Below are 27,901 nucleotides of genomic sequence, written 5' to 3' on the forward strand. Positions count from 1 at the left end.
CTTTCCCTATGACTGTGAACATTTAAATAGCAGAAAAAGACTGATCTTCAATTGCAGTAAACACTAAGATGAAAATAGGTTTATGTAGTTTACTCATTCCATTCTGTTACACTGAGAATGAGAGTTGTGAAAATACTCAGACAAAACTCTGGAGTATGATGTGTTCTAAACCAACTGCATCTGTAACATCTCACACAGATAAATTCTCAAATTAAATTTTATATAAGGGTAAAGTACCACGTCCTCTTGGAAGTCTGGGATTTGACTATTCCAAGGTCAATTGCTATTGCTTGGTTCATCACAATATTCAAGCTGAAATTTTTAATTTTGCAAAAGCCTGAATCCTCTCTAGATGTAGCAATTTTCAAGAAGATAGTAACAGAAATGTAATGACGCCACCTGACCTTGATAGAATTAATTACATGTTTTAACACATACCAGTGGATGTCTAATTACATGAGTTAAAAAAAAAAGTCAATAATTGATTTTCCTGAAGAGACCAGGCTGGCTGGAAGCAAACAAGCTTTTGCCACCTCTGTAGCCCTGAGAACAGACAGTAATTTGTAGATCAAGTTCACTAGACAAAGTAACATCAGTAATTGCTGAGATCCAACATGATTAACAAGCCAAAGGCCAACCTGAACAATTGCAGAATCATGAAGAAGGCTTTCTTGATTAAAAGTGCTGCAGCTGGATTTCCTAAAAAAGTCTAAAGTCAGTCTCTTTAAGTAACTTACACTCTTACTGTGCGTGAAGTCTAAACATGCAAATCTTACATCACCATCTCTCCCCACTTACATCCTATCAGGCACTAATTGAAGAGGACTTCCACCCCAAAAAAAGAAGCTGCTTTGTCCACAAATGAGTAAAGAAATGAAAAGAATTTCAGTGAGGGACGCCTAGCACCTGTTAGTGGCTACTTATTTTGAGACATTTAAACTCAGGAGGAATATTTCCTGAATTTACTGTCCACCTGGAACAGGCTGCCCAGAGAGGTTGTGGAGTTTCCTTCTCTGGAGACTTTCAAGACCCATCTCGATCAATTGCTGGTGTGACCTGCCCTAGATTCTGTGGTGGCCTTGCTCTGTCAGGGGGGTTGGACTCCATTATCTCCAGAGGTGCCTTCCAACCCCTAGCATTCAGTGATTCCAGGATTCATTCCCCCATCTACTACAAAGTCACCTGGCTAATGAAGTACACGACAAAACTTTATGCAAACAAAAGAAAATAAATTACTCATTGTATATTGAGTATGGGAAGCAGAAAGACTTCTGACAAAGATTAAGTCTGAAAAGCAATGTAAGAAACAGTTTGACATTCCAAGATTATTCTATTTTCCTTCTGGAATTGATGGACATATCAAAAAAGCCAATGTTTGACTGATTAGGATTGAAAAATATAATTTTTCTGTATGATATCAATCCTCTTTTTATACTATCTCTTTTTAATATCCTACTGCAACAAACATAACCATCTTTGCCACATGACATTCTCCATGTCATAAACCAAACATCAGCACAAAGTTGAAAAATACCTATTGTTTCAGGATGCAAAAAGACACAGGAAAGTTTTCAGGCAGCAGCCAGCATAATGATTAATTTCTATAGCACAAGTTTGAGCCATCCTTTCCCTTCTTGTTGGGTAGTATTCTGAAATAGAAGCTTCACTTTCTGTTCTAAGGTTCAGTATGTCATCATCAGATATAACTTCTTTTACTGCTCGAGGTATACAATTTAGTCAACATCCAGTCTACTAAGTTTATGAGAAGATTTCCATGAGAAAATAAAAAGATCGTAACATCTGAATGTGGAAGTACTTACTTCGAATTTGTCTCTTAATTTCCTTTGAAGAATCTAGCCAGTTCTGAAAAAAAAAACAAACAACAAACAAGAAACAAAACGGCACTTAACATCATTTCAGTCTTAAGGTGGTCATTTCATACAGTGCAGTTAAAGTCTGTATTGTTCAGACATCTGCTCTACTTTAAAATAACCCAGAGAATTCTAAAATTGAAGTTATGATTTGCTAGTCTCCCCACCCATGTACATAAATGACTGTGTGACTGCCTTCATGGTTTTCTAATTGCTTTACACTGTACTTTTGGAAAGTGGATAGTCTTACTGTGGAGGTGGTCTAGCAGATTACATTTGAGAAATGCATTCCCCTCATACTCCTTTTAATGACATGAGACTTTTCAGGAAAGGCTGTGTAATCTCTACATTCTGTGCTTATACTTAATACTTCTCTTGAACTCCAGATATAATTTTTCTTAAAGAATATACATTTTAGTTCTGATAACATACAGAGGTGCTTGGAAAGACCTAATCATATTTCATGCTTTTTCTTCTGATCTTCCCAAAGCAAAGTTTTCTATGAACACGTATTACATTTACACTGATACACAGGGAAAGTTCAAATTTAGATAACTCAGCCCTATTTTAGGCAATGCAAATAAAGCCAGTTTTTCATATTTAGATGCCTCACTACTAAATAATACATTCTATTCTCAACACCAAAATATTTTATATAATCTGTGCAACCTATTAAATAGCTCATAGCATTTCAGTTACTACTGATATGTGCAAAGAGACTTTGTGACTCACCATGCCAAAGCAACTTTGGTGAGACTAAAAAAACAGTAACACATACTCATCAGTAACTCAGACAATCATGTTTACTAACTTTATCCATAGATGTTAGAAAAGAGATTATGTGAAAGACAGAAACGTAAGCCTTTTAACTGCAGTTACTGAGAATTTTTAGCTGAGACTCACTTCAGCCACAGTTATCACTTTAGGATTTCAGTTTTGGCATTAATTCGGTTCTGAAAAGATACACAGCCATATTCTTCCGATTACAGAGATAACTGGAAGTAGCTTAAAATCTTAAATTTAGGTAAGTATAGTAGACAGTAAATAAGTATTGAATATAGCATGGCATAACTACAGCAGCAAACCAGGATTCATGAGTATATGTTACTTTCGGTGCTTTATCTTTTATCATTATAAAGCAGGAGAAAAGAAAATACAGAATAAGCTGCAGATGAGAAGAATAATCCTTTCTTTACAGAAGTTATACAGTAAATACTGTATTTTCTGATTTTCCTAATCTGGAGTAAGCTTATTGGAAGCAGACTTTGCCACTAACTTTCACTACTGTTCTGTCAAATAAAATCAGGTATTTATATTCCATTTATATACAGAACTACAAGGATGGGGTTTTTCTGCACCTCTGCCTTTTGTTATGGATAAACTAAACACTATTCAAGAATTTGCTCTGAAATAGACCTTTACATCCAGAATAGACAGGTCTGTCTTTCAAAACAAAAGAGGATGTGTATATAGAGTAGTTTGCTCCAATAGGCAGAAATCTATTGGTTTGTGAATGGCAAGGTTATAGAGGAGATAAAGTAATGTACTGTCAAAGAACAATATATTCTCTATCAGTACAAAAGTATTTTGTATAAATCCAGAAAAGCAGCATTTCCAGTTGGTGCCCAGAACATAAGAGCAGAAGTTTTCTAACACTTCTGCAGACCGATTACAGTGTGAATGGAGCATTCATGAACTTTTGAGGGCGTAATGCAATGAAATCACTAACTTTCAAGCAATAAATTTAACATTAGCAAACCCGCTAAGAAGGTCATTAATGAGTCATTTGACCTAAACAGTTTTTAAAGGTGTATAAAAGCTAACAAAAATCAGTCTGATTTGAAGACACAGCATCTCTCCCAGCTGCACAGAACACACAGATAAAAAGTTAATGGGACTCCTCCTCCAATGGTACCCTAATGGTGCGTTAGGGAGCAGCTCTAATTCAAGAGTGCCTGGCATTCGGTTTCCACAGCCCACAGCTGCCATCGAGTTCAACAGCTGGCTCATAAATGGGTGGCTATGATGAGTGCACAAGAATGAGAAAAACACATAATTCAGCATTTAGTACTGAGCGGCCTGGAGGTCAGAGATTTGAGGCATTTGAATCCAAAGAGGCAACAGTCATAACAGGAGTGAAAAAAAAAAGCATCAGATAGAACTGGTACTGAGATGAAAAGAAAATTCAAACTTACTACAGATGTGAAAAAAGAGAAGGCCCTAAAGCCAGTAGAAATTCCAAGTCTCTAAGCTTTCTTTGACGGCTACAGCTGAACACAACTGATCTGCCCCCCACAGATCCATCTATTAATTAAATCAAAACATAAAATTTAATATTTATATTTTTTATGTTGAGACACGTGAATTGATTGAATTGATGAACTTCATCCACATATTTAAAAAATCCCTGTGATAACAAAAATGAGTGCTCCAATCTTAGTGAGCACATTTGGTGTAGCTATACCATTTCAAATTTACCAGTGTGAAAGAAATTACAGGTATAGTTATCAGAACACAACCAGTAATTTTGCCATATTAAGACACTGCAGTAGCTACATGTCACATTTATCACTTATCCAAGTGACTGGTTCATGCCAAAGCTCACATTTTCAAGTTCTTTGAAAACCTGGTATTCCCAATCATCATCTGAAAATCACAACTTAAGAGCTGTAACAGAGGCATAGTACCATCCACACACTGGCACTTCAGGTACAAACTAGAGCATATGGGCTACCCATAATCACATCACTTAGTTCATGTAAAAATTTATGAGTGTTGCTACAGTAGCACCTCCATACTCAATGGCCAGGGAGCTCAAGGATTAATTTAGGCTGAAAGGGACCTCTAGGGATAACTGGTCTCACCCAAGGCATAGCCAGATGTGGAATAGATCAGGTTGCTCAGGCTTATATCCAGTTAAGTTTTTTATGTCTTCAAGGATAAAGACAAATGAGCTTTTTTTTTTAAGGTGTCATACACTGTTCCTCCATCCACATGACTAAGAAATTCCAAAAAATCTCTTAGTCCAACTAGAAGCACAGTAGAAACTAAAAGAGACCTAACTCTACACCAAACCAGCCTTTTCTGCTCTACTTTCAAAAGCCAAAGGTTTCTACCTAAGATCTACTCAAGTGGCCTATTTTCTGTTACACTTCAAGGATCCCAGATCTGCTGTTAGACCTTTTCTCTCTTGCCAGACACGGGAGTATTGCTTTATGTTATCTTGCTCTGTGAGTACAGTATAGATTTTCAGTAGCGAGCAGGACAAATAAAAAAGGCAACATGTGATAAGAACATGTAGTAAAAAAAATAAGAACAACTAATAATCAACTGAGATTGTTCGTTCTTACGGGAAAGAAGCTCTCATTTCTATAAATGGTTTACAAATCAAGAACAAAAAGAAAACATCCAAATAAAAATACATCAAACCCACTTAATATATGGGGATCCTTAATACAAGAGAGATTAAGTATTTTGCTCCAAGCTGCACAGAAAACCTTGCAGCAAAGCAATTAACTAATTAATTAAAGAAAGTTGTCAAAAATTCAGATTTATTTAGGCCACTAAATTAGAATTCATTTCAAACACAACAGTGGGATAAGAAAGATAACAGAAAAAAAGCAAAACCTTCTAGACTAAGCATAGGACTCATAATGAAGTTACCTGCTACAAATACAGAGGTGAAAATATTTTTTTCCCCATTTAGATTTTTACATATTAGTCTGTGAGGGAAAGTTTGACCACAGGTATATCTTTCGTTCACGGACAAAGCTGGTCTATAACTAACTGTTAAGATGCTGAGAAAAGCTAAATTCACTTCTGTTAGTTAGTAGAATGCACACACCAACTGATGTAACGTTTTTCTCAGCTATTTAGATGTGCTCAACCATTTAACATGTAAGCAAGCACAAAAGAGGACTGAAAATACGTTACCAAAAGGTATTTGAAATCATATGTGACTACAATCAGATCCAAACACTTCTTCACTTCTAAAAGTAGTATCCACTAACGATGGGCTAGCTCGTCTCATCTTTACAAATACCAAAATTTTCCTTAAGCTTAAAAGTAATAAAAAAGGAAATCAAAGGCCTAATGGTTATAGACTTTGGGGCAAGGTTTCCTTGATTTTTCTGCTCCAAGTAGTATTAAACACATGTGAGAAAAGGCAGCAAAATTACTGAAAAGTCATGTTGAAGATTTTTTGTAGTAGTAGTAGTAGTACTTATAATCCAAAGTGTTTTCTGTTGGTTTTTTTGTTTCTTTTTTTGTTTTTATTTGTTCAGCTTTTTAAAATGTAAATAATTAAAGCGTCCAGTAGTTTAGGGAGTTGTCAGACTGTCAAGACAAAGAAATTAATTAAAATTACCTATCTTCATTTGCAGGAATGGCACACTGTTTAACTATACTATCGTACCATTTCACTATAAAGCCTAGCAGTTACTCCGTTTTCTAATGAAATGCAGATATTTTAAACATTACCCCACTCTAAAGAATGAGTGCTTTGTATCAACATACACGTTAGTATTTTGCACATGTTGCTAGCTGACATCAAATAAGAACTGACATTTTGCAACAGTTTACCTAAATGCTTATAATAGTATACATTTAATACAATATACCTACTAAACTATTGAAGTCAGTAGCAATGTAGAAAAACAAACAAAACCCTCATACAGGCTTACCTTCTGTTCTGAATTCTCATAAAACAACAGTCCAAAATAGTCCTTTTCCAGTAAGTTGAGATGTTCACACACTTTGTCAAACAGCACTTGGCCTTTTGCTCTTTTCTGGAAAAAAAAGAAAAAAGTACTAACAGTAAGTAATTCCATGGTTATTTAGTCAAGAAAATTTAAAATATCAACAAAATAATTATGAAGTTGCAACTTTCTTACAACATACTGTTCACCATATTTTGAAACCTATACATATCACCAGCAAAAGTAAAGACATTTATGGTTTTAAGTTAATAAAAAAAAAATAATTACTTGAATGCAAAAGGAAAATTCAGTACCTAAATTGATTTAAGTATTTTACACCATATTACACTTAGTGCAGAGGTTTCAAGGAGCAGAAAATAAGAAAAAAAAGCTGCCTTTTATCTTTAGATTTATGAACTCTCTTAGGACCCAACAAATCTAACGGATTAACATAAATAAAACCCAGGGAAGTTTATTCTTCCCAAAAAAGTACTTTTGGAAGTCGGTTTAAAAACAAAACACCAAAAGCCACCACATTTTTATGTAATGTTAGTTTCAATATCGTAGTCTGCTACTTTGTAGCAGTAATCCAAGACTGATCAGCATTTCACCACGCTCCCAAAAAGCCTGCTTGATTTAGCTCAGTATTACTACAGCTTAAGCAAATGGCAATTAGTCCTGAAGTTGTACCTGTTTTTCCTGTACCTAAAAGTGGAATACAAAAAAGGGCATCTCGCATCTTCCTATTGTTGGCAATGAAAAGCAGGCTCAGACCCTACTTCTGTACACTGAGTTTGAGGGGAAGGATTTGTTGTACTTGAGATGGCAACTGACAGGAGACAAAGTTTTAGAGCAGATGGGTCACAACACATACTCAGGGTGGGGAAGATGAGAAATTCTTTCCACAGTCTGTCCTGGTTCAATGAACCATCCTGGTTGTTGACTGGTGAAACCTCTTTATGAGGTGACCAGAAAGAAGAATGATTTCAAATGGGGTCCTGACCAACAGTAAGCTTTCTTGTAACTAGCAACAGTGTGTTCTGCTAGGCTGATAAGACACTGGAATGTTTTTCTAACTACTGAGGCTTCAAGGCCGCACCTGCACTCTGCCAGCTCAGACACTATGGGGAGATCTGTGACCCCCCCGTAGGAGGCTCAGTTAGACAGACAGCAAAATTGGCCAAAGATATTCCATTCCATATCTCTATGTAACCTCAAAGGAAGGTCAGAGATCACAGAAGACAACTTCCTTCCTTCTTTTTTTTTTTCCTTCTCTTCCGTCCATGGCCGGCGTCCGGGGAGGACTCTGTTCATCCATCACCATCGACCCTTAGGCTTGAGATCTCCTGACCCCCATAACTCTCTGCTTTCTCCAGCAGCAGCTCCGGGATTCCTCGGGACTCTTCCCAGTTCAGGGAAGTGCTGTGGGAGTTGCTGGGGTGGGGGGAGGCGAGAGGCTTTTGCCCATACCTGAATATATCTGTATATAATTGTATATATTTTCTTGTATAATTCATTAGTGTTTTAATTAAATTAATTTGAATATGAACAGCATATAGTCTCCCAGTTTGAGCCAACTCCTTCACGACTGTTCTGCTATTTGTGGCATTTATCAATGAGGCCTCAACATGGCATTTTCAGAGGCCTGTCAGCTTCAAATAATTTTTGCATTTGCTTATTCTACAGATTTCAGTAGATGCCACACACCACTGAAATTCCACAGAAATGCCATCAACTGCCCCTGTGTAGGCCCTGGTGACACTGTAGCCATTGTCCCCCAGACAGTGGCAAAGCACTTGCAATGCCCCAGCTCAGCTCTGGCCTGCAGCTCAGCTCCATGGCCAGTGAGGCCATGAGGGGGGAGAAAAGAAGGTATGCACTGAGCAAATAGTGAGGACATTGTTGTTTTACTCCCTAAGAATCCAAAGCTTTATTTATTTGTTTGCATTGTTCAGCAGACACTACAGTCCTAAAGATCAGAAAATTTTCACAGAAACACTTATAAAATGGACATATTTAGTAGCTCAAGTATCACAGGGAGGCAGTGGAACTTAGGTCAAAATCTTCTGAAATAGCCAAGAGCAGGCGGACACATTTTTAATTTTAGCATTAAAAAAAATATCCCTTGTAGAAAGTAGTAGCATGAAAAAAGGCCAAGCAATCCCTTATCCCCCACCCCACTCTGGGGAAAAAGCACCCTCTTTGCGGCCATCTCCTTTGTACATGAGCAGCAGAAAATAATTTAGCCAGAATGGACCGAGGAGATCTAACAAGTAGTCATGCTCAATACTGTAGAGGAAAGCATAAAAACACTGGGTACCAGTGTCAATCTGCCCCACAGGAAGATTTCTTCTTGACCATAGAGCTGGCAATGAGCTATTGCATACTCAAAGAGTAAAGAAGGTACTGTTCTTGTAATTTTGTATGTTGGTGCCAAAATTGGTATGTACATTCAGCCTGTGTAAATATACATCTGGTTGTTGTGAAAGAAAGGTGAAACAAGGAGTTTTGGTTCCCTCTACAAGAACATCAGAGATGTAGAGAGCATCTTTTGACTTTGAGAGGACTTCACACAAACATTACTTTCAGTGCTGTCTGTTGAATCTGGACCAATATTTTTTACATGTGTCAAATGTAATGTCATCCCTAGTTTTCTTTTTCTAGATAAAATTATGTTATACTTACAACAGACCACTTCAGTTTATTCAAACACCAGTCTACGTATCCAAGCTGTCAGAAAATAATTTGTAAATGAAAACTCAACTACAAACGTGTTCCATATCAAGTTCATTCAGACTTCTCTTAATTCAGGGTTTAAAACTGATCTTAACTGTACATTAATCAAACATACTTTTACTTTGCATTAGCAAACTGTAAGTAAACATAGAGCCTATGTCAACTCCAATGTATTTCACTTGTTCATACGTGCATAAAAAACAGTCAATGCTGGCATCCTTTAAATGCCTTTTGTTATAAATATTTAATTAGACCACTGGCTGAATGCAGTAAACAAACCCAAGAGGACATTTATTTGCTTCTAACTAGCAATCATTATGCAGTTAGCACTTCTTTTTGTTTGTTTAAACTGTGTTGTACTCTACCAAACCCAGATTATATTTAAAGCAGAAAATCTGAACAAGATTATCTTTATCAGACCCCAAATTTAATGACAACATTTACTCCCTTAACTACTTAAGAAACCACAGAACAAGAGGGGAAAATAGCAAGTTGATTTCCCCCGCACCTTATGAAAGCAAGCAATATATATAGATCCCCTGAAAGATTAATAACTTACACCCGATTGCACAGATGTCAATTATAAGAAAAGGAGCAGGTCAAAATTATGCAATTTGCACTGTGCCCAAAAATACTATAATTGCTTCTAGAAATTAAATCTCAAATATTCCAACAGTCTGCTCACTCAAGGTATTAAATTGCCATTACATTTCACAAATATTACACTACTGAATCATGAACCTAAATTCTTTTATCCTTTAATATGGTTCTGTCCTTTCAAGGAAGCAAAAAGATTCAATCAGATTTAACTCTACTGTTTGTCAAAAGATGGTTTTGTCTTTATTATTAAAAGCAAAACTCTTACCCTAAATCAGCTAAATCAAGCCATTAAGAAAAAAAATTCAACTTCTTTCTTAATCTGGTTAGACTAGCAGCCAGGCAGTGAAGAACTGTAAGCTTCTTAAGAAGGCTTATCTATGATGCCAGGTGAAAGCAGGGGCAACCAGCTGAAAATAAAATTTCTGCTGCATATAATTCAATATTCTATGCACAAAACAAGTTAAGAAGCATTCAAAGAAAAACAATGTTGATGTTTGGATGCCTGTCAGTCTCAACCATTCAGAATGTCAAACACTTCAGTATCAAACATCACGCTTGAAGGAAATCTTTTTCAATTCAGGATTATTTATAGGTAATAATCCAGAAAGTTGGAATAAGTGACACCAGCCACTTAAGGAAGCATGTCCTTACAAGGCATTAGGAAGGCTCACATAGCATGTGACACAACTGATCATGACAGAGCCCTCTCAGATGCAACTGGTTGATGACAGACCTTCCAAAGAGTTCCTGGGTTTCCTCATTACTCCATCCAAGCCATGATATCAAGAAACTGTAACAGAAATCTTAAAGGCTGTGGAATGCTTTCAGACAACTCCTGCGTCTCGAGAAAAAAAAAAGTCTGGAGTAGTTTTGAGTGTAAACTGGATCATCCTCCCCTACTTATCACATCTAGGACGTGCACTCTTCAGAGTTCCGCAAATTCTACTTCCAGTCTCACCAGGTGTATAGAGATGGAAAGAACTCAGATATATGTATTAACCAGCAGAAGCTAGAAAGCTGTATCTTAGAGACCTAGAATTGGCAAAACGCAAAAAACTTTGATCTGGAAAGTGTATTTCCACAAACAGTGAGTGATCCCTATTGCTTGTCTCAAAGGAAAAAAAATGAAAATTATAAGGTTTGGACTTTTTTTTCTGCAAAGAAAACAAAAGCTAAAATACCCCTCCCAGCGGATGGCACAGGACAAGGGATGCCCATCATTAAGCTGAGAACATAGCTTTTCCTCAGACAATCTTTGTGAACAACTCATCTCTCTCACTTCTCATTGTTTCAAAACAAATTAGCATTTCTAAAGGAATGTTTTTTCATTCACATACACCACAAAAAATGCATGAATGGACAAGCTATTCAGTGGGATGGTAAGGCTTTTAAAAAAATCCCTTAATTTTGAGTACAGTATGAACTTATATTGTCCCTGATTCTTTTTTCCCTGAAGAACTCAAGATGGAAAAGCCAAGCAAGGAGAGCAAACCTGTTTCAACTGGATTAGTCACAGGGTGCACTAAAAAATTACAGTCAAAGAAACTGAAAAAGTTTAAGTGATTAAATTTGGTACTTCAAATGCTAATTATTTTGAAAAGTCAATCTTAGTTAAATAGATTAGGAACATGAAGTGAGTCGACCTCGCAGCAACATGTTTTCACTTAAGAACATGACATCTAGCTACACTGCAATTTCTTGAAAAAAGTAAAAACTGTGATAAGGGAAGACCATTCTCAAAGCTACTTAACTCTGCCCTCTGAACTGTGTTGGTAATACACATACTTCAGTATAATTTTGTTGATTCTGAACACAGATGCTGCAAAACACTTGACACTGAGAGGCACTGAAGGATAAAATGGTAATGTTTGAGTTTGGTCATAAAAGCATATGAAGGATTAGACATGAGTACCTTTCAATCAAAACAGCAAGCCTGCTTCCACAAACATTTGCTAAAGAATTTCTCAATCTTGCCTCAAAAACTCTTTTCCCTCACTTCCTCAATTAAAAAGACAGACACTGCTACACGTCATCACATAGCTCACAGATGCCAAGTCAAGAAGATTCCTGAGCAGTATCAGGATTATTACTAAAAAAATTAATCTGTGATAACCAGAACAGAAAGCAGGTCTCTCTTTCAACATAGACAAATTAACCTTAGTCATATCACAGTTGCAGGACTCCACTGCTTCACTTAAATTAACCCCTTCACGTATCTCAGTTTTGCATTACAGATTTCAAGAGTTTAGGAGTATAGCTGAATTCAATTTGCACCAAGTCAGAATATCCATTTGTCACTTGATAGATCCTAAATCTCTAAAATTGTTTAGTGAAGCATAGCGAACCTTATCCAGACCAACAACCTTTTCTTGGTTAGTGTATATCACTTAGATAATACACTTTTAAAAACTAATTCCAGATGAACTTGTTCTGTCAAACACCAATCTTAACCAAGAACTGTAACCTCTTTTCCAATACAATTATTTTGTGTTTTATGAAAGCTCACTAGAATATTCTTGAATTGAAATAGCCATTTTTTAAGTTTCAAAACATTCTTTCCATATCAAGTCAACTCTGAGAAATTATTCTAATTTAATTTGTACCAAACATGTCACCTTGCAAAATGCAGAAAAAAATGAGCTTCAACAGTTGGGAGGGGGGAAAAAAAAGCAGCAGCTGTTTTTTGTCCAAGATATTGCATGGAACAAAGTTTTATTCTCCCAAAAGTTAAAATTCAGGAACCATGTTATAATTTTTTTTTATGTGTCCTAAAGTGTTCTAAATAACTGGAGCTGAAGAAGTGTAGTCACAAATATGCCTAGAAGTAAATTAGGCTCACAAAGCGAAAGGGAATATAAGCAGGATAGAAATCCAACTACCACGTGAAAAGCAGCTTAGTGAGCAGTTTCTGGTCTACTGAAATTGCATTTCTTCCTAAGCACACAGACCATTGACAGTGGATATACTGTTCTTTCTGGGAGGAAAAAAAAAGAAAAAGAAAAACAAGATGGACAGAAAGAATGAAAACGAAAGTTAAAAACTCAAAACAGAAGCTCAGGACAACAGTTAGCACCTGAATCTATACTGACATTACTTTGTAAACTAAAGCAAAATAGAGAAAAATAAAAAGATACATATCAGACTATATGACTGGCCTAGATCATGGAATTCTATGAACAGTAACAGAAGAGCCACTATTTTAGAAACTGTTTAATAGCAGCTTCTAGGGATGTTATGCCTGACCTCTTCTGTAGTCTCAGACAGTGTAAATTTGAGAAGTGCAGTATTCCAATTGTAGAAGAGTGGGACAAGCCTGAGGAAGTTCCACATTAGTTTGAGATTCATCTTACTTCAAAAAAGCTAGAGAAAAACTAGCACTTGGTCAACAGTGACAAACACATGAGAATTTATGGAACTGCTTTTTCATTCAAGTGAAAAAAAACAAACGTGAGAAGTGACCATCTTGCTAAAAGGACCACAAAAAAATATTCATTTTGAGAACCTAATAAAATATAAAGAAAAAAATGTTAATACCATTCATGCTACCATGAGTTTTTAATGCCCATTACACATACTCTGTCGATTATATAGTCTAAATTAAATCATTACAATGGCTAACAGAATATTTCCTGAATGATACTGCTAAAAAGGTGAAATATAGCTATAATTATGCACATGAGTTGAGGTTTGCGGTGACCTCTGGAGGCCATCTAATCTAACATCCCTGCTCAGAATAGGTTGATCAAGGCCTTGTCTAGTCAGATTTAGAAGATTTCAAAGAGTGATGACTCCACAAGCTATCCAGGACTAGTTCACAAGCTATCCAGGAGGGTGTTTGATCAACCTCAGTTGATACACCCTCACATTCGTGTTTCAATGGAATTCCCTGTATGTCAGTTTGTGTTCACTTCTTCTCATTTTATCACTGGGCATCGCTGAGAAGCGCTTGGCTCCATCTTTACTCCTTCCCCAGCCAGGTATTTGTACACAGAGCTAAAATCTCCCTGAGCCTCCTTCTCTCCAGGCTGAAGAGTTTCACTTCTGTCAGGCCCCTCTCACATGTCAGATGCTTCAAGTTTTTAACTATTGTTGCAGGCCTTTGCTAGACTCTCTCCAGTATGCCCAAGTCTCTCTTTACTATGCAGCCAAGAACTGGACCCAGCACTCCAGGTACTGAGCAAAGGGAAAGGACAATCTACCTTGACCTACTGCTAACATTCTTCCTGCTGCGGGCCAGGAAGCTGTTGGCCTTCTTTACTGCAAGGGCTCACTGCTGGCCTATTGTCACCTTGTCTACTAGGACACCCCCAACCCCAGTTTTTTCTCTGCTAAGCTGCTTTACAGCCAATCAGCCCAGCCTGCACTAGTTGTTTCTCCCCAAGTGCAGGATTTCATATTTCTCTTTGTGGAACTTCAAAAAGTTCCTGCTGCCCATTTCTCCAGTCTGTCCAGGTCTCTCTGATATATCAGCCATTCTTTCCAGTTTTATCATCACCTACAAGCTTGCTGAGGATGCACTTTGTGCCATCACTCAAGTCACTAATTGCCTTTGTATCAATGCCTTTAATATAGCACTAGTGACAGTCATCAGCCTCCAATAAGGAATTCAACTACTAGGAAGCCTAATGAAATCCACAAGCAAATAATGCAGGGACTGCTGACACACAATGGAAAATAAAACAGCACAAGACAAAAGGCTTCAAGCAGAAACCTGCACTACACAAGTTGTAATGCATGTACTACATAAAAAAATTGAACAAAGGATTTGTATATTGTATTTTGTCTTATTTGCTAGTGTACTTCAGAGTGTATTTTTAAGAATAAACTGATACGGTCTTAAAGATGGAGCTTTAAAATGAAATGTTAACTGGCCTGCAGTGATAGCAATGTGAATGTAACACTGTAATGAGCTCACTAGACATACAAAAATGTATTTGTTAAAGTCTCAGTGCAATGAAAGAAAATTTTCCTTTTCTCTGTTGAAAAACAGAGCTCTTCATATAGAGACTTGATTCCTTACCTCGAGGTCACAGCTGTATTCTGTGCCATCCAGAAGCATCACTTTACACTGCACAGTTTTCATTTTCTTGGGAGACTTCTGAGGAATGTTTTCTGTTTTAATTTCAGCTGTCTGTACTTCTTTTGTCTCCCTTTGTTCTTTTTCTTCTTTTTTCTCTGCAACTTTCTCTACTTCTTTACCATCTTCTTTGGCAGGCTGCATAAAACACAGTTAAACAATGACTGAAAGTCAGGAAGGTGGGTATTTTTAACTTTTTCATATCTTTTACAAGCTACTAATAAGTCATTAAGCTTTAATGAAAGCTATGCACATGCTGGAAGTACAATGACCAGCATAAGCATTAAGGTCTTACTTGGATGATCAGGTATTCTTGCTGTCAAACCACAGAAGGTACTTCTTTTCCTTCTTTGAAATTAGTTAATAATGTTTTAATGGCTTTTTTCTTAACAGAAACAAATTTTAAAAGAAGGTCCATGAATTACACAAAAGTAAAAAATATTGTCCAGGACTGTAACCAACTGGGTTTTGAGTATCTTCACAGCTAGGGACTTCACAACCTTTCTGGAAAACCTATTGCAGTGTTTGATCTATCATCACAGTAAAAAATATTTTTTTTTGTGATTTGAGATGGAATTTCATGGTTCTAATTTGTGCCCATTGCCTTTTTTTGTTTAACTGCATACCTCTAAGAAGGGGCTAGCTCCTTTCCATTCCCTCCCTTCAAGTATTTATACACATTGATAAGATTCTCCTTGACTATTCTTTGCTGCAGGTAGCAGCTCTCTCACCTCGTCCTCATATAAAGATTCTCTATGCCCGTAATCATTTTTGCCACCCTAGAATGTGAGGTTTGAGTGCTAAGAACTGACATGCAAATTCTCCAAAGGTAAGACCCTGGAGCACTGCAGAAGGTGGTGTTTGGCTTGGAATTCAGCACCAATCTCCCAGAATGAATCAGTAAGTACAGTGAGCATAAACATGGTTTCTAGGTAAAAGAAAGCAAAAACTGAGATCATAAGGACTCCGAGATAAGCCATTAGTTCCTTGTTGTGGTTAAATCCCTAAGGAGGTATCCATGCAATTCAACGGCTTCAGAGACAACGCAGACTTAAAAAGCTTCTCCTCTTATCCCTGCTCATTTTTAACACAATGTAACAGCTCAATGTTCCTTTGAACTATATGGAAGTGTGATTTTATACTAAAACTAGACATTTAGAACAACTGGAGTGAAAAATGGTCTGCCATAGAGCAGGAACTTTTAAATCCAGCTATGCTACTTGTAACTGTAGCAACTCAACTACACAAAAGGCCAGAGAGTAGCTATCATTTTTCCCCAACATGATACTAACAAAGCCTTACATGAATTACATAAATCATGAATCAGGTCTCATTAAAATCACTTCAAAGCATCCATTAGTCTTCCCACATATACCTGTGTTTCAGCACTACTAACAGAGTGCTTTTCTTCTTTGTCTTCTGCTTTAGCATTATGCCGATTTTCAGCCGCTGCTTCTTCTAAGCTCTTTTTGGGCCGAGCCACCCCCACTGGTGGAGGGCATTCACTTTCTTCAACTACTTGTTCTTCCCCTGTGGTTCTTTTCTTGGCTTCATCTTTGGGCTCTGCCAGGGTGTATGATCTTTGTTTCTTAAGCCAGGGGGGAAGGAAACGAGAAATACCCTTGCTTTCAGGTGAACCTTTTTCCTTCTTTTGGCTACGTGGACTACTTTGGCTAGTTGCTGCTGGGACAGAGGAAGAATCTTGAGTTTTCTCAGAGGATGTTTCCCTGGACTTCTGGTTATCTGAAGTCTCTGATGCTTTTCCAGGTTTGTCCTTGGGTTTGTCTGGTCCCAGATGCTCAGAATCTTTCTTTACTTCAGTCTCTGAGCCAACTTCAGTTGTCATTGTCACAACTGACACTAAAAAAAGCAACAATAGAAACAGTTTTGTTATGTAGCATCACTACTTTTACTGATGCATTTTCAGTAATAACTTACAAGAGCTTCTAACTTAAACTTACTGAGGTTAAAGAAATGCTTCTTTTCAAATGCTCAGCTCAGAAATAAAACCAGTAAGCTAAAACATCGTGCTCTGTAGATAAGATTTTAAATACGACTTTCCTTCTGGAGAGACAGATCTATCAATAGTTTCCTTCTCCTTGATAAAAATTTAACTGTGCTCACTGAAATATGTTTCTTTTCTTATATGCTACTCCTAATGTTATCAGCCAAGATTATTTCATGAGTAACTTCAGTTCTCTTTCCACTGGGCTCCTTGGTTGACCCAGAAGCTCAAATTTCAGAAGAGAACAACCTTCTCTAGCTAAACTGACAGATTCAACTCCCTTACTGTTCAGTGACAGTTATCAATATATCTAGTTTCATACAGAAAGTCTTTTTAAATTAAGAAAGAGTACATGTTTCAAATTGTTCCTTTTTACAACAAAAAACTATTCCTGCCTTAAAAGATACTCAGTTAAAATATCTATACACTTAGACCTTTTACAACTCTTCCATCCTCTTTCACATCCATACCTTCTCAGAAAAGCAACAACTAGTAGGCTCACAGTTGACAGTACCAGAAGCAGACACTGATTTTAGAGATGGAAAGTCACAACCCTAGTGTTAAGTTTTAATTTATAATCAGATCTGTTCCATTTAAGTTAAGGGTGTATTATCTTAGTCCAAGGTGAGCCAGTGGTAGGGATGGAGGAAAATGAAAGAGCAAACTTATAAAAGAATAGGAAAAAAGGGATGGTAAGAACTATAATAAATCTGGAAATTGTAAGTCAGTGATACTGCTGACATAACGAATAACACTAAGAAGCATTTATTATTTTTTTCTTTTAAAATATTGGGTTCTTAATCATGAGTACATATCAATTAGCATGAAATCATTTATACACACTCTCTGCCTGCTCTGCCTTTAGTAAAAAGAGACAAATCACCATGCTATAATGCCAGAATATGCAGTAACCTTTCATCATTACAATATTGATATTTCTTGAAAAAATACTAGTTAAAATAAACAAATTTTGTTATATGTGTGGTGCTGAATTTTGCTGCAGAATTTTGCAAAATTTTTTTTGCTATTTACTGATATAAGCCAAGAAAAATAAGCACAACTGTCCAACAAATGAAGTTTAAAATCGTTACATTCTATTAGAAGTAGCAGGTATTTATTTACAACCTTCTTCAAGCAGTTTTAAACTGATGGGCTGTTTGCCTGGTCTTGAGGTTTGCAGGTTAGTTACAACCCTGTAACTTTAAAACACTGGATCCTCTCTATTAAAATTGTTCACCATCAATGCCTGCCACTAGAGTCAGGAGGCTGTAAGCTTAGGTCTCCTGCTTGAACTCAACAGCTGCTGTCCCCACCCATGCACAAAAAAGAGGCAAGGAGAAGGTAATCTAGTTCAGGCTTGATGTAATTAACTAGCACAACACTTTATACTGCACTTGAAGCCAACTGGAAACCAGTTTTGATCACAAGGCGGCAGCAACACTTTGCCTGCAGGTTTTTACATAGCACATTCTTAAGTAGCCAGAAATGAAGTTAATCTGAACCATGCCTGGTAATGAAAAGGGGGGGGGGGAGAAAATAAAAGGAAGCTCTTAAATGCCCAAATATACAAGAGAAGGTCTTCTGGCAAAAGAGATGGACAGTACTGAGCAAAAGGAAACAAACTACTGTTATTTTAATAAGAAGGTTAGTCACAGAAGCCTTGAACCATCTACAGGTAAATTCATATTAAGACATCATCTTGAGACCAACTACATGTGGTGTGTGTTTCTTTGTTTGTTACTTTAAACTTTGCTATCTAAAGCAAAACATTCACCACTGGGGAAATTAAAACTATCTTTACTGATACACCTGATATTTCTGAATAAATTCCAAGCTTAAATATTAGTTATGTAGCCATTTCCTTTCACTTTTTGTAAAACCCTTCAAGTTCTAATACTGTTAATAAATTCTGTTGTCATAGAGTATTAATACTTATATAAATACAATTTATCTCAGAGGTAATAAGCCTCTGAAAGGCAGGTCTCCATTTGAATAGCTGTTGAGATTAAAGAACTTGCTATTTAAAGTCACAAATTAGTATGCTTGTTTTAAATCTGCTACTAGTCAAATTACATTTTGCTATCACCTTCATACCTTACACAGAAGACTACTGTTCTTGCTAATGGCAGGTATCAATGTTAAAAATAATGTAAAGGTTTATCATCAAAATTAACAATATGTAAAAAAACCAAAATCAGCTCTCCTGGAGGAAGAATTAACAGAGCTCTGCTCATCAGAGAATATCAATCCACTTTGCTTAATGAAGTAAAAAATGGAGATATACTTATTAAGAGACACAGTGGTGATTTTTTTCATACCCATCTCTAAGGAAGAAGCAATTTCTTCCCAGAAAGTAGCTAAAAAAATTCTAGAAAACTTAAACAAATCTTCAAAGAAGCTACAGGAAAGGAAAATCAGTGCATTTCCTGCATGTGTTTTTTACTTTTCAAAATATGCAGAAATGCACATATACACGAATATAAATAAATTATAAACAATTCTCAAAGTTAAGATGATAATTTGCTCTTATCATCAAATATGAGGCAACTGAAGAAATTTCCTTAGAACCCAGCAAAATAAATCACCCTATAAACAGGTTCCTATTTATTGTTCTCACAACAAAATAAACTGAGTTTACCCAGTTATGCATTTTAACTGATTACATTTAGACAGCATAGCAGTGGATGGCACAACCTTGATCACTGTGAAACAAGAAATATTCTGCATCTCCAAGTGTCCAGGTTTTTCAAAACCGAAGTTAAATGTAAAAGGAGAACTTGGCTTTATACTGCAGAAGCAAGAGAAACTTGTTAAAGCCTCTGTTTAAACAGGTCTGTCCACGTTAATTTAATGCCTTCAACTGATGTCCACAGAAGGAGGCAATTTCTTTCATGAGCTCAATTTCCCATAAGCTTGTGACTTCAGTGATTTTCCAGGGGGGAAAAAAAAAAAAAATAGAAGAAAAATCTACAAAACAAAACAGACCTCTTCTCTAAGCCCACAAATTTCTTTATACTCCTTGAAGTCTCCAAATTAGTCGTTAGAAAAGGTTGAATTTACTAAAAAAGGGCACTGACCAAGAGTGTAAGAGAGAGCTTTCCCAAAATACCTACAGTTCTCTAGCACGTGAGCTTGATACATTTCTTTTTTCTAGAGTTTCATTTTGGCACAGGAATTAGATGTCTCTTCAGAAACAGAAAACCTGCTCCTCCCTGCACTCCCCTCCATTATGCTCACTATTTCAGTGCTCTAGCAGATCCTTCAGTTTCGTAGCTCACAGGAAAAAACAATGTAGTGAGTGTCAAAACACTGGAGCTCTGCAAGAATCTACTGTTACAGGTTGCAAAGTCTCTGATGTTACCTTCATACACCTCAAATATTGTGTCCAGCTCAAGAGAGATCAAGATCCTGGAGAGAGTACAGAGGAGGGCAATGAAGCTGGTGAAGGGTCTAGAGAATAAATCTTATGAAGAACACTTGAAGGAGCTGGGAATGTTTAGTTTGAGAAAGAAGAGGCTGAGGAGAGAGACCTCATCAGTCTCTACAACTACCTGAAAGGTCATTGTAGAGAGGTTGGTGCTGGTCTCTTCTCACAGGTAACCAGTGACAACAAAGAAGAGATCTTAGGGAGGTGCTCAAATTGAAGGATTGCCAAGATTTTTCAATTGGCATTAAATCCATTCATATTGAACCATTAATGATAACATCTGTATATTCTGTAATCCTCCTCAAAACTTGGCTCACACAGATTGAATGTCCACCCAAACTGCAATAACTGAGGTGGGAGTGGTAGGACAAAAAGTATTGGAGAGAACCTCACAATTTCTTAAGGGGAATTTCTTAAGTTTATTAAAATAGGTCCCATTTGGGGGGGAGCAGCTGTCCTGCCCTAATCCTAACTCTACCAGCTTCCCCTAACAAAGGTGCTGGCCAGGAAGCAGCTGGAGACATCTGCTATTCTTTCCCTAGTCATCCATCCCTTCCTCTCCCTTTTTATTTCATTGAGGAGAAACTAATGCTGGCCAGAGTTCACACCTGAAAGCAGGGCAGAACACCACATTAATTCCTCTCAAATGTACAGATTGGTTAGTTTCCTGATACCTTTCTTCCAGTTCCCAGTATAAATTTTTGAAATGTAGTGTCAGACAGGAAGGATTCCTGGCACTGCAGCAAAAACAAAACAGAAAACATACGGAGTATAGCATGAAGTTCATTTTTAAAAAAAAAAAAAAAAGGAAGAGTGGCTCAAAGATCACAATTGAGTATCCTGAGAAGTTACAGACAACATCAAATTAAAGCTATAGAAAGCTTCCTTTCACTGCAGCTGATAATCTGCGTCTTAATTCACTGTTTCCATTATGGTATTTCTTACTCATCAGCACAATCCTTTTTCAACCTGTTTCTAGGTCTCATTTAATCATTTTCTGAGTATATAAAATAAGAAAAGGCAGTCCTAACCCTGTTTTTAACTGTTCAGTTTGTCATTAAAATCTGTAACAAAATCAAGAAATAAAAAAACCTTTGATAAATATAACTATGTCAGTCTACCAAGATTTACAGAGAAACCACCATGTTGTAGAAGAAAAATAATAAAAAATTAATCCTATGTCAATTGAAATGCATGACAATTCAGTCTACTAAAAGCCAAGATGGGCATGTGCGCAAGACATTCAGTTTTCTGGAGCACCAGGTTTTAATAATTGCTTATAAAATGATTCAGAAAAAATGAACTGATTGCACACATGCACTTCAAAATATGAAAGCTCACATAGGGTAGACATAAAAGAACAAACAGAGCAAAGAACATTTCTAATGTCTGCAGAATATACATGAAAACCTGAAACAAGATTACTATGGTTGCAAAGACATGGAGCTCTCTGAACACAAAGGAATAAATTAACTCTGAGATCCTTAAGGAAAATAAATGTCCCTAAAATGGGCTTAGTTACATCAATCTGCAACATCTACATTGTATGGCTTTCAATAACATACAGATCTGCAGTCAAACTTCAACTAAAAAAATTCTTCCCAGCTCTCCCAAAGGAACTTGCCTCCTTCTTTGTATTTATACAAAGACAAGACTGTATATATATACAAACAGACATACTTAAACTATTCAGTTCATTATTAAGCACATTCCAGAAAAAAAGAGAATAAACTCAAAGATCAACAGTTTAGCAAACTACTGAACACATTTAAAAAATCCTACAGAGGAATAGGAAAACACATTTTGTATGTACAAAATCTAATAGCCTACTTTTATATTATTAAGATGATGTAGCAACATAACCCATTTTAAAACCTATTTACACACTGAACATGAAATGAAGGACTGTTTTGGTTTGCTCCTTCCCTGATGATCACTGTGCACAAAAAATCAAGATTGACCACAGAGGCTGAAGAGACAGACTGCAGACTCTGCTTTTTTTGAGAGTCTCAACAGCAGCCACAGGGCAGAGCCTGTCAGAGCCCATTGGTTTCCCACACTGTGACAAGACCACCAGAGCTGGGGCCTGAACTGATCTCATGTCATCACGGTTCTTCTTTGTAGGCTTAGAAGGTAACACCTTGGTAAACAGAATACCGAGAACAATCCTACGCCACATACAGCAAAAAAATCCCCAAATTATTTGTTTTAAAGTTTCACAGTTCATCAAAGAGCTTTATGCAATAATCCAAATGACTAGACAACTAAAGCTGTGTTATAATGCAGACATTTGCCATTGTAATAATATCTCCTGCTAAAAACAATTATCCCAAACATAAACCAACTAAAAATCACCTTTCCTCCTTATGATTCTGGCCCAGCTGCCTCCTAAACTGGAAGCATATGCAAGGAGGTAGCCAAGTGAGCAAACTGTCACTGCCAGTCTGTGCACTGGTCAGCAGATGGTGCCATAATAGTTCTAAACATCGGTAGCACATTTCAAAAGTCAAACTTTAAACAGCAACAGTATTCCAGTTTCAGGTGTACTTCCCAAGTTGTGGCAAGTAATTGAATGTTTTCACAGAAGTACTACCATAACATAATACAACCTCAGCACCAGACAGCAAATTACTATTCCATGATAATAAAAATTAAAGTTTCACACATTCATGTATATATGTGTCTAAGTATATATACATATTCACACAATGTCTAAGCTTATCTCAAGGAGTGAAAGGGCACAAAATGGTGTCTTCACAAAAGATCATATATCTCCCAAAAACCATTTTCCAGAAAACTCCAGGCACACCATGGTGGCTTGAAGCCTCAGAATTAATGGCAACTATGTTCATAAGCATCCTTTTACCTCGATAGTAGTCACTACTCAAAATAAAAGGTATTTGTTAGCCTTCATGATAACAGCTATGGCATCACAACAGCTGAATATTCCAAGCGTACCATGTTTCCCCCCAAGTACAGTGGCCTACCTGCATTACTAAAAAAATAAATAAATGTTGTCCTTATAAAAATATTGAAACATCATAAATTCCCTCAAACTAATTTTTGTAGTGCTATAAAATTACTGCAAATTCATCCTAATTCCTTGCAATACACAGAATACACAGGATTTTCCAGGAAAATACCCTACATAAAATTGTGTGAACTTAAATTGTTGTTTCAGAAGTGTCTTAAGACAAGTAATAGAGTAATTCTGAAGATCACTGTGAAGAAAAAAGAACAAAACCAAACCTTTTGACAAAAACCTTTAGCAAATGAACTGAGACCTAGAAAGCTATTTCTGTCTAAGACTGCCAAGTGAGTATATGCAGTCTAGGCAGGAGATTTTCACAATAACACTTTTATGCTGACAAGTTTCTGTAAAGCAAACCTAGGGAAGTTACCTCAGCTCTTTGTGAAGTCAAAACAACCCAAAAACCTGACTGTTTCTCAAAATCTTTTTCCCATTAAAGCAGCACAACACAACATGTCTATTAATTATCACTGAAGTGCTCTCAGCTTTTCATAAAGCACCTGCTGCAGGTCACCTTTATTTTGTCTGGTGAATAATTTGGTTACTGCAATCCTTTAAAACTAATCACTTTAAGTTGCATAAGGATAATGCAGTTGAAGGGATACAAGTCTCCAGAAAGATAACCAGACATGAAAAGAAGTGGAAATTCTTTGAACATTATTTTGCAAAATTTGCCTTATGACACTAGGCAGCAGAAGTTTAAAAATGTATAATAAAACATATAAAGTAATATCAGAAAGTGCTGTTTTCCAAACTGAATGAAGCGTATTGAGAACAGCATTGTCTGTTTAATGCCACTGATACAACATGTAAAGCTCATCATTAAAACACCCAGAACTTTCAACAAAATCAGAATACAAATGCCTTTCCAGTGCTACACGTAGCCAAGTTGTGATGCCCACGTAAAAATTTATTTGATACTACATATAAGCAAATATACAACTTGCAGCCCTCTGGACTCTCTACACCATATCCAGACAGAATCTATTTTACTTTCAATCTACAAATACACTAACATATTAAGGCAAAAAAAACCCCAATAAACAAACCACAACTTAATTGAAATCAGGACATCTCTCTTTGCCAGAGTATATATGCAAATATATAATTAAGCTAGCTTATTAAGTAAGTTTATCCCGCTAGTTACACTGTTGCTGAGGAGTGAAAAAAAAGTTGTAAGCTGATGAGAATCCAACAGTCTTTTTGAAAAGCTGCATTGAACAGTGACCCCACCCAAGCCCTGACACTGCTAGAGAAGGGCATGCTCAGTGGAAAACCGGGACTGAGTTCCAAATTCATTCCAGCAGCCAGAAAATGAACATGGGTCAAGAGGCTGCTCTGTTTTCCTGTTATCTGTCCAACAAACTAAGAACAACACAGTTTGAGAAAATCTCTGCCCTATCTTTAAAAATCAGCATTGCAAATTAGCAGTGAGTTTTTACTCCACATTAAACCCTCATGATAACCATAATTTTAGACATTAAGAACAGCAGTGTCTAATCATCCAAGCAATGTCATTCCTCGCATCTCCATTCCTTTCCTTCCACTCCACCTCACCAAATGGCTGTTTCTGTAACAATGCCACAATTCCACTGAAACACAGGCAAACATTTAAATTTTTCAAATTCTTATCAAAGAAATCAGAGGTGACAAAACTATTTGGATTCTGTAAGTTTAGCTTCTTGATTTGGAGGTGACTGATTTCTAGATGCCACAACAAATTTTTCATTTCCAACTTTTATTCTTTCTACTTCTAATGTATTGGCAAGACTAAAAACAGTTTTTATACTTAAAACATTTAGGTTTACTCTTCCATAAAGTATTCTTCCAAGGCACTTACAATAACATAGCTAATCACAGCTCTTTCCAACTTGGGCTGAAAAAAATGTACTAGTACCAGAGAACTTTTTCTCCTTCTAACTGAGAGGGTCTGGTATAATAAAACTCCTGGATGCTGGAATCCCAGACGCACATCATTGTTTTGACAAGTATCCATTTCCTCTTCAGTGGAAGTCATAGAAAGAATTATTACCTTCTCACACGTTTAGGAAATGTACAACAGCATGCAAAAGAGGGAAATAACTGCAATACCAGGATTCAAGACCACGAAAAAGAAATGAGAAACAAGTAATCTGTGTTTTTCGTAGAACACTTGTGACAGACCCCTACAAGAACACATTTGCAAGTAATTTTCATAAGCAAATATAGCCATTAACTTGATTTCACCAGTATGTCAAGGCTGAATGTCATGCAGATGCAGACACTGCTGAGATCACATTCAAAATGCCTGATAGCTTTTTATTCCTAATCCAGCTAAGGAACAATGGCCAGAAACCAACTGTCAAATGCATTAAGACAGCTTGCTCTGTCATGTGCAAGAACAGAGTTTAATAGACAAATGTTGTTTACAAAGCTTTACAGTGCAAACATAGCCAGAAAATTGCCTCTTTTGGCAGCAACATCCAGTCTGTATTTCAACTTTAAATTGCTCTTCATCATTGTTGCTTTTGTCAAATATAAGTGCCCTACAGCCAACAATTCTCTTTGGCAAGCCAGTTTAACGGTACCAGTTGGTGTCTGCGTACAGCTGAGGGAAACAAAAACTTGGAGAAAGTGACACTAAAATTACAGATGGTTTTATACAGATGACAAATGAAGCATCTTCTCCTGATACTACTTTTCCTAATGTCAATTTTTCTGAATCAGGATGCAAAGTGAAATATTGATACTGCCACCACCTCTACCACTAAGGAAGTTTCCAATACTTGGTTATGTAGCATCCCAAACAATCTTAAACAAGTTTAATCCAAATTCCAAATAAGTTCAAAGCTTCACACTCTATGGTGAAGAATTTCTGGATTTCTGCAGACAAGTTGCAGCTGTCTTTTTTGCTGGGTATGTAGCTATCTGTATATGAATCAACTGCTGAAGGACCTGCAGAGATCTTGACACAGATGCAAGTAAACAAACCAGGCAATTAATTGTATAGTATATTTGATATTTAAAAAAAAAAAAAAAGTTGAAGAATAGATTTAAAACAATTATTCACAACTACTGCTGCAATGAATAAATGCTACTCTATACTCCCTGCCAACTATCCCACATTCTCCAAACCTCAGAGGTTAGCCATGCAAGATGTCTCATGTTGGCATTTTAATTGTGTTTGCAGCTTACACATGCTAGCTGAGTCTTTCCTGTGCTACTGGAACAGAAGCATTCCCTTGAAAGAGCAGAACCAATTTGCTCAGTGTTGCCTTTCCCTCTACCCAAAACCAAAAAATTACAATGCACATAAAATGATGTAAGTAAAACACGACACTGGAAATATTTTCCTACATACTTATGTGTACTGGAATATATAAAGTATTGAAGCTACAGATAATACTGCTTTTTGAGAAACTATGCATCTAGTGCTCCTGCGGGAGCACAACATTGCCAATCCCAAGCAACAAAAAGCAATAAAGGAGAGATGCCTCTTAGCTGAGCAAATAAAATTGGCAGCCAAAACTTCATCGCTCCCATTGGCTCTTCTAAATGCTGGTATTTGATTAGAAGTGTGAAAATACCAGAAAATTTCTGAAAGTTTCCTGCTATTCTTGGCAATGGCTTCACCACTACCACCATTTTGACCAGTGCAAGATCTCTGGGCTGGACAAAGTGAAATGATGCCCCAGAGATCAGAAAAAAGTATAATACTATTAACAAGGGAAAAAAAGGCGAAAGAGAACTTTCTGTTAATAATGCTGGGTTTGTGCCTGGACTTTAGCACTTAATATGTCTGTTAGTCATCTAAGTGCTTTAGCTGTTTTGTGCTTTTTGGAAGGACATTCCCAGCATGAAAGATTGTAATATAAAACAGATAACAGGATATGCATGAAAGTCCCAAGGGAGCAACTATTTAAAGTTTTCTTTGGAGAGTTAAGGAAAGACGACAGATAAGAAAGATTTAAAAGAATAATTCATTTGTGAAAAACCAAAAACAGGGTGGGGAGGAGTATTTAGAACTGTCTTGTACCCAAGGAAAAAGACTGACTTGCCAAACCACAACTGCAACGACATTCCCATATAAATATATATCACAAACTGCAGTTGACCAAAGCAGCCTCACCCACTGCAGAAAAGCCTTTTAACGACCCCATAACAAATGGGGATAGTGAGTTATCAGAGTAAGCTTTCAGGTCAAATTAGTAATGGCTTTCTTCTGCCTTCTTGAGCCACCTGTTCAGTTCCCACTTGATATATCCAGAGAGGTTTCAAAGCTCCACAGTAAACACAAATCCAAGTTGAAAGTAATTTATTATCTAACAACTTTACTACGCAAGCACACATAACATGAAATAATAAACTCCACACTGAAGAGACTTATTTATTTGAATGAACCCCCCAATCTGTATCAGTTTGGGGGTTTCTTTGCTTCCTTTGGGGCTCCTCAGTTTAGGTGATGACTGAACATATGC

The 27,901-nt window shown here is 36.8% G+C and overlaps 1 protein-coding gene across 1 annotated transcript in view; it reads right to left on the reverse strand.

Moving 5' to 3' along the window:
• The window catches only part of EPB41L2 (erythrocyte membrane protein band 4.1-like 2), a 59,507-nt gene extending 42,680 nt beyond the window's left edge, over positions 1–16,827 (reverse strand). The window contains exons 1-4 of the mRNA XM_009999123.1: positions 16,357–16,827; positions 14,925–15,119; positions 6,554–6,658; positions 1,821–1,863 (exon numbers count right to left, since the gene is read on the reverse strand). Coding sequence (XP_009997425.1) covers positions 1,821–1,863; positions 6,554–6,658; positions 14,925–15,119; positions 16,357–16,827 — 814 coding nt within the window. The remainder of the gene's footprint in view (positions 1–1,820; positions 1,864–6,553; positions 6,659–14,924; positions 15,120–16,356) is intronic.
• Positions 16,828–27,901: the final 11,074 nt, after the last annotated feature.

Source organism: Chaetura pelagica, unplaced genomic scaffold (genome assembly GCF_000747805.2).
Source record: "Chaetura pelagica isolate M959 unplaced genomic scaffold, ChaPel_1.0 scaffold90, whole genome shotgun sequence".
In the NCBI taxonomy this organism is placed as follows: domain Eukaryota; kingdom Metazoa; phylum Chordata; class Aves; order Apodiformes; family Apodidae; genus Chaetura; species Chaetura pelagica.